Below are 13,552 nucleotides of genomic sequence, written 5' to 3' on the forward strand. Positions count from 1 at the left end.
GCTAAAAACTGGCCCAAGTTTTCAGGATAAATATAGGTATTTCTCTATATATTTATTTTTCCTCCCTGGTTAAATATTGCTGACAGATTGAGCTATAATGACACAGAGACTTCTCCTTTGACATCCATGGACAAAGACTGCTGCAAGTACAGACATGGGAGGGAGAACTCAGGTTAATGTTCTACGAAGCCACGAAGCCTAAAAGTTGAAACAAAACACATTTCTAGCAGGGTTTAGACGGATGTGATGGGAAATTTCTGAACGTAAAGTCAGGAGTGGGACCTGGGCTCATGTTCGACAATAATGTAAGGCATGAAGATAGTGATTTGTAGGAGAGGAACACTGGCACAGGTTGTTCCGCTCTGAATCCCATGTTCCCCCTGCTGCATAGAAAGTAAACACATCAGTGGAAGGGTTTGTGGGGAAGCAATGCTTGTTTCTTCCTATCAAACCTTACCTCCCACTTGTCTTCTCCCACAGCCAGGTTCATCTAGGATCTAGCTTCTTACAACATTTTTTTTCTCTTTTAAAATTAATCACTCCATTTTCCCACCTCTTTCTTCTGAGCTACCCTTCCTTGGGTATACCTTTTAAAACTATCAAAGAGGGATGTCAAAAGAACAGAAATGGGCCAGAAAGATTTCATCGCGGGAACTACTTTGTGCAGTACTAAGTTCCTTCATGGCTCTCAAAATTCAGGACCTCTGCAGTATTACCCTTGCATTTACTTCATTAAGAAAGTCATGCTCTTGCTCTGTTGATAGTCTTGTAAGTAGAAAAGAACCATTGAACCCTCTGCAGACTGAAGACTTTCCTCACTTTCAGTCTGACAGAGCACCATCAGAGAATTTGTAAGGGAAGGTAAGCTTTAATGAAGCTAAATAAAATGACCTTAGCTGTGGGACTACTCCAGATGGAAGAAAATGAGGGGAAATAAGCACTCTAGACACTACTTCAGAGGTCAACTGCTCACCTGAAAAATGGCAGAGCTGGGACATGCTTCAGACCCTACTGGATACACTGTAGAGAATTCTATTGTCTTAATTTGACTTTACAAGAAGCCACTGAACAGTACTGCATTTACTGATCAGCAGCAGGACGTAAGAGTAACTTCTGAGATCTGGAGAGCACTGTAGTGCTCTGCAGCAGTGCATCTTTTGAATGACAATTTGTTAAAATACAAGTTGCTTTTCACAGCCTTATTGAAGTTCCTTTTTAGACAACAAAAGCGAAGCGAATCATTCTGTACAGTCTCTGAAGCACACAGTTTGTGTTTAGTGTTTTCCCACTGTGCGTTTTGAAGACCGCAGATGGCTGGGGATGGCACACATTGGAACAATTAGATCCACAGTTGTCATCAGGCAGTCAAGTGTGAGCTTTACCTTTCAGCACCTTATCTATTTCTGACACATATCTCAGCTGCAGAAGTGCTGTCAGCACTGCAGACTGCCTTTGTTACTGTTGTAACAGTGAATTGTTTGCAGCAAATAACGTAATTGCCAAATTTAGCTTTTCGTCCTCTGAGACGGCTGTCTATACCCAATGTCAGTGTCTTCAAATGGACTCCATAACACAAGTGTTTGGTTTTTATTCCACCTTTCTTAAGATTTCTTACCTATAGTTTATCTGTAAGCATGGCTGAGACAGAATTTCTTGAGAGAATCAGTAAACTGAGTGTTTGCCCACTTTTGCAGCCCTGTATGGCCTGTCACTTCACATTCACACTTTACGTTCATGTAGTTCCATCTGAGTAGAATTGAGAGGAGTCTTGCCACCCAAATGTCATTTCATCATGACTTTTGTGTTAGCTGCCACTTCTTTAAATTCTCCACTTCCTTTGAATAGATGCCTCATTAATGAACATTCACGAAGTCAAAGAATGACTAGGCATCAGCCTAGGAGACAAGCCAGATCCTTTTCTTAGCGTGCCAGTGACCAGTTCAGATATTGCCCCTAGTCAGCAGGTCCTTGCGAATCTATTCTTCAAGTGCACGTTAATGGCATTCACGGCGTAGGAAATGCGGGGGCATAACATGGCTTTTTGAAATCCACTCCCAGAAACAAGGTGCTGCTTAGTCCAGGTGTTGTATTTCTCTTTGGTTATTTGTTGGTAGCCTGCCTAAAAGGGCAGAGCGTAAGCGTGCCCTCCAGCTTTGTAACAGCCTCTGTAACTGATGTGAGTAGTGACAACCTGTGGGGATGCAGACGCAAAAAAAAAATCATCTGCGAACCTTCCTTGTGAGAAACCCTACTAACTTGGAAGCCAGGAAGTGAATAAAATATCAATTAAACGAATAACGTGACTTTTGAGCAGTCAGGACCAGCAATTAGGTGAGAATGGAAGTTGTTTGTAACAAAGTTGTCTGGAGAAGTCACTGACTGTGACTTGATGCTACCGTAAGTGTTGCAATGTTCTTCAGATTGTAACCTTTCCAACAAGTGACGAGATTTGGAGTTTAGTAAATATTTGTAGAACATAGCTGAGAGAGAGCTGTGAAAAGGCTGCAAAGATGTATGTGTGGGTGTGATGGAAAGATTGAGAGCATGGTGTATTCAAAAACGAATGACTTCAGCTCTGTCTGCTTCCCTTTCTATGATCACCCAAATATTACTCTGCTATTCTTACTATATTTTCTTTTAGCTTATTTAGACAAGGTTTTATGGGTATGAAAACTTCTTTGGATGTCAAAAATCCCCAAACTGCTTCTAGAACTATGTAACTGCATTGCTGTGAGAGCTTCAGTGGGCATTTTGTCTGGGTATATAGATGAAAATCGCAGTCAGTATTAACATGTATTACAGGCATTATTGCTATAACCAGAGGCCAATTTCATGCACCATAGTGCTCTTCTGCAAGCTATATACAAGCAGAACAAAAATATACTCCCTCTCCCTGGACCACAAAGCCTATATATACCTTCATATATAAAAAAAGAGAGAACGTAAGGCCTGTCCCAGGTAATCCTTTTAATTTTCCGTTAGCTAAACAGAATTATTTTCTAGAAGCCTGTCTGGGTAGTGTCATTCTGATAAAGGATGTACAAAGATGAAGCGGTGAATCTGAAGCTGCTCTTAGTAAACAATCTACCGCCCCATACAGATTTCAAAATTAACATTTGAGTGAAATTAGAAATAAAAGAATCCCAAGGGTAATATTCTCGGTTCTATCACAAGAACGCCGCTCAGCCACATTTTTTTTTTCCTGTTGCTGTGTAGGATTTATATTTATGTTACACAGCTTTAAGCAATACGTGCTTTTTACTTGGTAAGTCTGAGAGACTTCAGCCTTTTGCCTGAGCATTGGGTATGGGCTTAGATGTAACATCAAAACAGAACCAAGTGGAGTATTTGGACAAAACTTTTCAATGTTCCTGTTCTGCAGGAACATTCACTGGTTGCACTGAGGAGCTCTTGCTTTCTCAGCGTTAGATGCAAATAGTGCATCTAGGCGCTCATCTAAAAGATGGTGTAGACTAAAGCTCCCGCTGCTCAGTTCCTACCTGTGAATCGCCTAAAGCTCGTGGCTACCCTAGGGCGTGACTACATCTTGGTGTCTCCTGTTGCAGTAGTTCAGCTATGCACGCTTACATGTAACCTGCGAGGGGGAGAAGCTGACTGTAGGGCAGTGCTGCAAACACTCCTCTAAGGCATGAGAAAGCAGCCGGGAGGAGCTGCACGCTGCACGGGACGAGCAGCTATCGGCTCTGCAATCGCTTTGCGCTCAGAGTTTGCTCAGGAATGTCTGAATCGGGGAAACGTTTCCAATGAAAGTTTAACTGACGATACGAGCCTGCAAAATATTTAGATTTTGGAACTGCTTTCTCACAGATAAGCCTTTCGTCAAAAAAAAAAAAGTAATAGTTAGCACTTGCTTTACAACGCACAGGCTCCTCCCATGGCTTTGGATGAGATACCAACATTTGGGCAAATATTATTAATACCTGAAGTCTGATTTGCCTGAACCCAAGCAGCAAGATGTAGAGCAGATTTCTCAAAGCCTTATGCATGCAAGCAACAAATTTCTGCATAGCTCAAAGCCTTATTTTGATGCAGAATATTTTGATACAGAATATTTTGATACAGAAACTCCTACCCTAGGACCTAGCTCTGGGGAACATTTTTCCTTCTGTCTCCTGAGCTAATAGAATAAATATAAGTAACTTTCTGATGAATATCATGAATACCAAATACTCAGAGACTTCATCTAACACTGGAACAAATGCTGGTAACATTCAATTGCTGGTGGCAGAAGGAGTAAACAATAAAAAGGCTTCTCTCATGAATTATTACTCAGAATTGTGCAGCGTTGTACTTACAAGTGCTGAGGAAAGCAGTTCACTGCAGGCAGGGGATGCAGAGACAATGTAAGGAGAAAACAATGCCTTGCTTCAGCTTTGCTACTCATACTTCTTGGTTGTATTCTCTCGTGTTTTAGCGAAGCGCTGGATCCCAGAGGCATTCATGGAAATGACAAACAGGAGGCAGGTGCTGCTACCAATCACCTTGATTGCTTCACAGAATTTTTAAATAGGACTTTGCATTTGGTGTGCTAGTGGAAAAACTTAGTTTTGAGAGTAAGCATGCTCTGCAGTTAACACATTTAGGCAAAGCACCTCAGGGTAATATGCCTCACTGTCAGGTTCCTGGCATGACATTTGCATGAAAGTCTCTGAACCAAATCTCACCGAGAGATCGAATTGCCTGATGTAATACTAAAAAAAGTCTCCCTTTCCTCAGCAGCATGCTGCCATCTCTTTTTTAAAAAAAAAAAGCTTTCACATTGTAATAAGCAATCTCCCCTTTAGATCTGCTAAGCAGCTGTTGCTTTATAACTCCTGGCAATAATGAATCTTGACTCAGGCTTCTATAAAATAAGGAAATGTCAAGCTTTACACACAAATGCACACCTTCCCCTCTAAAATAGGGCAACATTTGTCTTACCTTTGTCAAAACACTGCTGAATTCAATAAAAGGCATAGCATTAATTAAAAACGTAGAATCTTACATCACATAATTTAAAAATGAAATAAAATCCAATATAATCCTTTCTGTGCATAAGCTTGGAACAAGGCAGAGATAGCCAAGTCCCTCACAGAGGTGACCTCCCCGTCTCCCTGTATTTTTGTTTTCATTTAGCTCTGCAAAAAGACTTGTATGTTGTTTGCAGAGGGAAGAGCAGAATTATTCACAGGTTCCTTACCTCTGCTGCTGGCATACAGGATCACCAGGGCGACCACTGCACAAGTCATGAGGAGCAGCAAGACAGCCAGACCGATTGCCACAAAGCTCCAGGATTTCTTCCCAGATTTTGTTGATTTTTCCACAATATCCATTTGACTTTCTGATTTCCCCATTATTGTAACTCTAAATCGAGGAGGGGAGGGTAAAAAAGAATTAACAGCACAGCTAAATCAATATAGGGATAAATGCATGACAAATCAGGGAGAAAAAGGAAGCAGAATAAAAGCAAAGATAAAGAAAACTTCCAAATTATTACATGTATTTGTCCATTTGATTGTCCACAGATTTGCCAACCTCATTCTCCATCTCCTGTGCCTACCAGATTGGCCGCGCTCGGGGTGCGCTGCCGGGGGCTGTTCTGGACTACGCTAGCCTGGGCTCTCCGTGGTGCAGCGTCATAACTTCAGGAGCCCGCTTTGGGGAAGTATGGGAAAGTCTCACGGCCAGGTTGGGCAACTCCTTTCTCCCAAGCAGGGAAGGAGGGGAAAAACTGCCTCCTTCCACTCCCCACTTCGAAAGCGTCTTGCTGTTTCAAAGAATTTTCCTCTTTTTCCTCGGTGGATACGAGTCGGTCTGCAGAGCTCTGTTAACAGCCGTAGAATCCAAAGAGAGATCCTTCCAGGTGCGAGTGCCTTTGAGCTGCGCCTGCTCCGTCCTTAGCACAGATGAAGGGTTTGGGAAGTAGAAGGCTCCTAGAAGACGAGTCAGCTGCCAGGTCTGCAGGAGTTTGTGACCTCCGGCTTCTCAGTCTTCTCAGAGCCATCCTCAAACTTCCAGCTCAGCCTGTGCAGTTCCCAGCTCCAGGCAAATGCTCCTGAGCAGCAGGAGGAGGGGCTGCATGACAGCACCAGCCAGGGCTGCGCACTCCCAGCCTGCAAGCAGCACCAGCTCCGCTCTGCTGCAGCTTCTCCGAAGTTTCCTCTGGCTTTCCGGCGATCTGCCGCCAGGTTATTTGGCTGCTGCGCTCACAGGAGGAGCGTGAAGTCAGAGAGGTGCAAACCTATTGAAACCCTCTGGCTCCGAGAGGGCTGGCGGCTTTTGGGTGCGATGTACGGGAGCAGCTTCTTGTTTGAAAACACACCAATGTATAGATTGTTGCAGGCTACGCACAGAATTCTTTTATGCTGCTGCTTGGAAATCCATCTGGTAACAACTGGGAAAGAGAGTAAAGCAAGGGCAGGATATGCATGTGATTTCCCTCGGGTTTTATTTTATTCTTTTCCAGAACTGACTTTGGAATGAGGGAGAAGCAGGTTGGTGGTTTTACACACACACAGACCCGCAAACTGCTTTATTGAGCTAGTGTAACTCGCTGCCAAAGTTCACACTATATAAATTTTTGGGTTGGTACCTCTCTCGACCTGCGTGCTTCACCAGCACTCCAAGTTTTGTGTGTATTCAGGAGGAGGTGCTGAGGGCAGAGCAGGGATTTCTTTGCAGCAGCCCTGTTTACTGGGAACGTACACGCAGAATGTTCCAAGAATGTGAACGCAGACCTGTTTCCGTGAATGGGGTAGGAAACAATGAATGCCAGTTTCTTCTGCCAGGAGTCTAAGCCTCCTCTGCTAGTCAGTGCTCTGCCTCAAAACCCCTATGAGAATTTGCCTTTTTTTTTTTCAGAGTCATGTTATCTTAGGCTTCTGTCAAGTGTGAAGGCAGCTATTCTCATCCCACCGTCTGAAGAGGAGTATAAGAACACAAAGATCTGAAAGAAACCAATGCACTTGCAGATCCTGGGTGTCCATATGTGAAAACTAGCTACAGAAGGGAAGGTTGCTTATAAGGACAAAGCTATACATTTAACGATGAGTTAAGTGAGCTCTTATTTCTGTTTGCACCAAGTTCCACATCTAACAAAAGATTAGTTTCCTGTGTATGTGAATCTTCCTTATTGCTGAACAGTTTTATTGGTACCTTACATTGTAGCTTGCTCGAAGGAAGGTCTACCCAGTTAAGGTCCATAATACTGCAACAGACAAGCGCCTCACAGGATTTAACGTAGTTAATCCTGTAGTAACGTGGTAACGTGGCTATAAGATATGGAAGGGTGTTCTTTTGCCCATTTCACAGGTGGGGAATCAAGATGCCAAGAATCTGAGGGCGTTATTCCTACTGCTTTCTCTGCATGCCTGTTGTAGCCATCGTGACTGGCGGGGCCTCATCGCTCAGTGCTACGAGTGATTCGGACTGCCTGCTACTCAGGGTGCGGACCCTGGCCCCCCGTAGAATCGAGAGCCAAAGGACTTACAAAGCCCTAAGTAGCATCTGTAATCAATGATTTGAGCGTGGCCCAAAGCGACTTAATTGAGGTCATACATGAGCACCAAGAATGTAGATCTCTCTTATGTCCTCAGAAAATTCATAGCTTCCCTCAAAAAGCATTAACCTAACCATAAAGAAAATACTTTTTTTTTTTTTTTTTTTTTTTTAAATTTTGTGAGGAAGTGGGAACTATATCAAGAATCTTTTCCTGTATCTGTAATGGCTTTGCTTCCTTGTAGAGCTGAGGAAAAGGTGTACTGTTTCCAATAGGAAGTACAAGGAACTTTGGGTGTAGCAATGGCATTGGCTTGCATTTTCTAAAGGTTATGTTAGGCCGATTTGAACATCAGACTGGAAAGTCAGTAGTGGCAAATATTTTGTATTTCTTTTACTCTTGCAGTTTAGCTCTGAAATATACTGCTTAGTATTTGTAGTGAAAATACTTCCGTTGTCACCTCTCAGGCAGGTATCAGGGACATGGTTTAGGTAGTGCTGAGCCTGTTTGGGTTAGAGAATGTCAGAAAAGGGAGAAAACGGATTAGTAAGTTTATCATGTTCCTTCAGGTCCTATTTTAAATTTTTTTTTTTACCTGTGTTTTTACACTGTCAGCATCTGGGTGAGCATAGCAGTGCACAACCCAAAGCAGTCGTCCAGAAGTTTCCAGTTGCAGAGAAGTAAAGGAAGTCCCTGACTATTCATACCATTTTCTATTGGGTAAAGTTGTTTTTATCCTCTTAAGATTCAAATTTTGACTAACTGGCAAACACAGCATATAAGTGTCTTGGGTATATATGCATTGTCTTTTCCAGGCAAGTATAACCAAGCCAACTGGAAGGCAATGGGATGTGCCTGACAGTGCCAACACAGGCTCTGAAGACAAGGGGAACGGCCTGTAGGCTTAGAGCAATTGTTGCAACTAATGAACATCCCATCAGTGTGTGCTTTCAGACAATTAAATTATACAGAATATACAGAAAGCAGATAACAAAATCCCATGCGCTGGACCTAAAGAAGCTGAAATGGGTCGTTGTTCTCAAGGTATCGGTGAGATGAACCACTCGGCACTTTTGCTGATGAAATACACTGGGAAAATTTGACGTGGATGTTCCTGAAGAGAATCCTTTCGTACCTTTTAACTCAGAAGGAAATATTTTTTTCTTGTACTTGATGCATCTATTGGCAAATTCCCTCCCTAAGGAGGGGCAAGCAGAGCTAATATTAAAGGCAGTCAAGGGAGCTGTAATTATGTATGTGAGAGCAGAATTATGCCCTTAGTATGGACATGCTGAGGGTGGGAAGACTTGAATATTTTGTAAAGGACTTTTACGGGTGTGAGAGGATCTTGTGACATGATATGTTTCTGGTTTGTGCTGAGAGTTTGAGAGGGAGACATGAGCTATAAAATACACGTTGATAGACACAGAGATAGCAATACTAGACAGTATGATTTTGATTTAAGAATGATGTATCTTGTTTGTATTAGCTGTTTCTCTTTGTGATGGGAAATCTGAAATCTGGTAACAAGTATTTAAATTGCTGTGCTGGAAGAAACTAAAAAAAAAAAAAAAGTGCTCCTCTTCTGTATGAGAAGGACCAGCAACTGTAAAGGACGTATTTGCAGAATCATTAATTTTGATTGTCTTGAGCAACTTTGTGTGGTCACTGAAATAGAGTAATCCATCATTTTGACAGTTCTCCACCAGCGCAGGGAGGTCCCTGTTCTGTTCGTTGCTTCTAAGGGGAAAGACCTATTTTGGTTTCTGACAGAGTCTCGGTATCACCTTGTAGCCTTTATGGCAAAGGAGATCTGATGATGCCAAGTGGAAGTGGTTTTTTTTGGTTTTGTTTTGGTTTTTTTTTTTTCCTAAATCTCACAGTCAACTAAATTATTCATAAAACTTTTCTTTCTGCAGTGCATTTCAACCAGAAATTGCTAAAAGAAGTTCAGTTGCTTTATATCCTAACGCGGAAACTGAAGCACAGGAAAGCGTTGTGACTTGCCAAAGTTACAATGGCAGTCGCTGCCTGCAGAAGTTTTCACGTACTAGTCTTTCCTCTGCTGGTCTAGTCCACAATCCATTAGACCTTTATTTTACAAATCAGCTTAGGAAGTGTTCTCTCTATTTACAATTATGTGAAGGAGAACACTGATCTGGGGATTTCTTCTTCCAGAAATTGAGAAACAGTAAGGGTTTTCAGTTATTGGAAAACATGCTCTTTCCCCAAAGCAATGTAGATGCAAAACATACGAAGCAATGAGGTGTTTGCTGTTTGTATTGGGCTACTTTGAAAGGATTTTTCCCGTTTTGCTTGCTTTGTAACTAAAGGAGGTTCTTCTGTTACTGGAGTTCGGATTTGTAAAGAGCTTGCAATGGCAGGGCTGCAGTTTTTAAAAAGCCTCAAATCATAGATTTCTACACTGGGATCCTGGAGGGGTGGGGCTTGAGTAGCCAACCTGGATGACCGCCTCCTTTGAGGATGTTTTTACGGTGAACTTTAAGACCCCACCTATGACTATTTACTAAAGAGGTGCTTCCTCAGGCATAAGGCCTCCCAAACCGCACGGAACTATTGCAGTTCTGGTATAGAGAGAGGGAGCTGGTCTGGAGTTTCTATGCAATGCTTTTCTTGGGAAATTTCTCAAGTCTGGGAGGAATTTATGGTCACAGATCTCCAGCCCTGAACAGCAAATAGTCGAGCCGGTGCCTCACTTGCCTGGGAGACTGTACGTGATTCAGGGCTGTGAAATATTTCATATTTCCCTTGGAGAATCTGGAGTAACCATGGCTATACCTGGGACGCTGCGCTGGGAGAAGATAGTATTCAACAATACTACTACCTTTCTCAGAAGTTTGGTTGCTCTGTCTTAGTTGCCTACGATGTCAAATTGATCTTCAACTCTTCAATTGATTCTAAAGATAAAAATTGTGAAGGGTTGTGCATTTTTTTTTTCTCTGCATATGTTTGTTTTACCATCAGTGATGTGTACCTCAAAAACCCTGTGCTAGGATTACATGAGAATATATTACCTAATTTAAGCTCCCTGCCATCCTGAGGTTTTGCACAGTCTTTCCTCAGTGCTGACCATGACCTTCTCCCAACAACTTATTCAGGTTGTACTAAGACAATTTGCTGTGTTTAGTATTGATGTAATCGAATGTGCTATTGATGTAATCGAATGTGCTGCGTCATCTGAATAGGTGTCGTAATGGTTGCTGCTCTCTGTACGCCCCAAGAAAATCAGGGACTGCGTGAACAATAGGGCAGTTATTTCCCAGCCAGTGCTCTGGAGCTCTCCTGCAGGTATTAAACAGCTACATGAAATGTATAAACAACTCGGTGTCCTAAAGCAGTCACAACCAAAGAGGACGTGGCGCTGACGTCATCCGTAGTATGATGTGTCTCGAGTATTGTTACCATGGAAACAATGGTACCCATCTCTATCTGTTACACTTTGTGTCTCCTTATAAACTGATCCATACTAAGATGTGAGAGAAAATCACGTACCTCTGGATGCCAGGGTTTTGTACTTTGCCCTGAATAATTTGCCCATCCAAAAGTCATATATAAATCTTGATTTTTAGGCAGTCATCCAAAGCCTTTTGAGTGGTGTGGGCGTGCAGCTTCTGTCATGACATCACTTCTGTACAAGGTGGTTAATGCAGAGGCTTTTGAAGGACTCTAATGGGCTGGCTTTGGCCACTACTTGCAATGTGACATTCCACAAGAATTCACTGCAGCTCCTAGTGGAGCGTGATGTGGCTATGATGTGCAACTTTTCTCTAAATTTATTTCCCCAGAATGACCAAACCTTCTGTTCTGGGTACTGCTGGCACGGGGAAGCGTGAAGAGCTATCTCTGTTTTGATGCAGCAGCACTATTGTCAAACCGACATAATGCAGATGCAGCTTCCAAGGAAGGACTGGAGAGGACCCTGCACTTCATCATGCAATAATGTCTCTGAAAATTCAGCACAAATCCTGCAGAAAGGGTGTTGCTTTTGTACTTGTTGATCATATGTTTTGAGTCTGGCTTTAGAAATGAGAACTGATTAGCTGGAAAACTTCTCTGTTTCATGTCCCAATTCTATAATGTATGCATATATACAAACACCATACATAGACAGGGATTTTTGACTCACACATGCAAAAAGAAGGACACTGCAAAATCTAGGAAGCAAAAATTCTGTGATGTGTGTTGGATGGACAGTTTTCTTCTATTAGTAATTCAACAAGAATTGCTCTATGGAAAGATATTTTCCGTGTCTCTGATAACAAGCAGCAAAAGCAGCTTGTTTTGAAAAGTCATCCATAGGTGAGAACACAAAGACAAGTGGTTTACCAAGGAAATTCATACTTTTTTTCCTACGTGTCTGCTTTTTGCCTTTCTGACTTCTTTCCGAGCCCTTTCCTCTTTCAATAGAGGAATACACAGCAATATGGGATATTGTGTTCTATTTAACTTACGAGAGTTTTAGGACCGGGTGACACCTTAGTTCTAATGAGGGCACAATCAAGAATGTAAATGAATGTGTTAATAGGCAAAGCACACGCTTATGCTACCTTGCATTGCAGCTTTGCATTTCACTTTGATTCTATTGCTTTGGATTCTGCTACTGATGGATAACAAGTATTTCATACTCGGAACAGATGGGTCAGTTAAGAGTGGATTTTTTTAAACGTGTGAAAGCTTCATTTTTTTTTCCTTTCAGTCAGTTTTATCCAGCAACTGTATCTCTCCCCATATCCCGGTAGAAGTGCAATACCAGATCTGAAATCACTTGCATGTGAAATATTTCGCATTTCTTCTTTAGTGCAGATTACAAATTACCACCTCCTGTGGGTGTGTGTGAGAGGCAGGGGTATGGAGAAGTAGCTTCAAAACTCTCTGAAGAGACTGCTTAAAAACTCTTTTGTTGCCTACCTCTTTGTCTTTTGTACAATAAAGAACCACAAGTCTGGAAAGATAGCTAATCTGGGTTGCGACCCGGGTTTCAATGTTCAGGTTACACAGATACAAAGATATATTTCTTCTGTGTGTATGAATTAATCTCAAAAGGAAAACTCACCTGAACCACGATTTATAATGCATGTCTAAAATTGTCAGATTTACTATCAACATCACTAGTTTTGTTTAGTAACCAAAACAGTATGCACTATTCCAGTACTGTCGAATGTTAGTAAATGTCTTCATTAACCTCAGCCTCCTCAGTCCAAGCCGTTGCTTTCTCAAGAGTGAAAGGAGTACTTAAGAAACGGTGATAGAAATGAGTCTAGCGTACACATTTACCTTAAATACAGAAGACAATCTGAAGCTATAGGGTGACGTTAAAAAAGCAAACAACCAAACAGCCTAGTCCCCAGTAAATCAGCACAATGAATGACTCCAGGACAATGGCTGGATGCTACCCTTTGATTTATTGTAGCAGGGATGCCGACTACAGAGGATAACCCATTGTCCCCCAAAATAACGGGCTTGTCTTTGAGAGACAGTGTAACCCTGTCATCTGTCAACTAGCATTAAAAAAAAAAAAAATCAGTACTCAAATATCTTCTTATAGCTGGCTGGCTACCAGATGTGTGTAGTGTAAATAAGTCCTAGTAGATGCACACCTGAAACAGATTAGAATTGGGAAAACCTGGAAGTTTAGATGATGTTTCAAAACTCTTCACTCACCCTCCCTGTAGAGATAATGATCTTTTGAACATCAGAAGAAGAAAAAAATATCAGACTTCAGTGGTGTTATGTATAAAAGGTATGCAATGATTTCTGCAATGAATTTCTAAATGCATGCACTTTGCACGGAGAAGCAGGTAAAAATGTGATGTTGTCTTACCTCTGTCTTGTGGAGAATGTTTTTCAGCTGCAGAGGTCAGTGGCTTGTGTAGTTTCTGGGATGTAATTGGAATGTTTACATTTTCTGGCAGTCAGAAACAAATGCTTATTCGTATTATCAGCATTGATCTCTTTGACAGGCTCTCCCCAATAATGGTCTTGCAAAGTACTGTGCCTAAATCTCCCTCTCTCTTTCCCTGGTACATTCGCTCG

General features: G+C 41.9%; 1 protein-coding gene and 1 long non-coding RNA gene across 3 annotated transcripts in view; one reads left to right on the top strand and one right to left on the bottom strand.

The window, feature by feature from the left end:
• The window catches only part of MMEL1 (membrane metalloendopeptidase like 1), a 29,915-nt gene extending 24,481 nt beyond the window's left edge, over positions 1 to 5,434 (bottom strand). The window contains exon 1 of one of the 2 annotated variants that reach the window (XM_075520422.1): positions 5,201 to 5,434. In XM_075520422.1, the coding sequence (XP_075376537.1) occupies positions 5,201 to 5,354 (154 nt within the window). In that variant the 5' untranslated portion in view covers positions 5,355 to 5,434. The remainder of the gene's footprint in view (positions 1 to 5,200) is intronic. The other variant, XM_075520421.1, reaches the window with a different exon arrangement.
• Positions 1 to 13,552, top strand: part of LOC142418502 (uncharacterized) — a 46,520-nt gene that overhangs the window by 17,451 nt on the left and 15,517 nt on the right. The gene's annotated exons all lie outside the window — the stretch shown is intronic.

The sequence above is a fragment of the Mycteria americana genome, chromosome 18, assembly GCF_035582795.1.
Source record: "Mycteria americana isolate JAX WOST 10 ecotype Jacksonville Zoo and Gardens chromosome 18, USCA_MyAme_1.0, whole genome shotgun sequence".
In the NCBI taxonomy this organism is placed as follows: Eukaryota; Metazoa; Chordata; class Aves; order Ciconiiformes; family Ciconiidae; genus Mycteria; species Mycteria americana.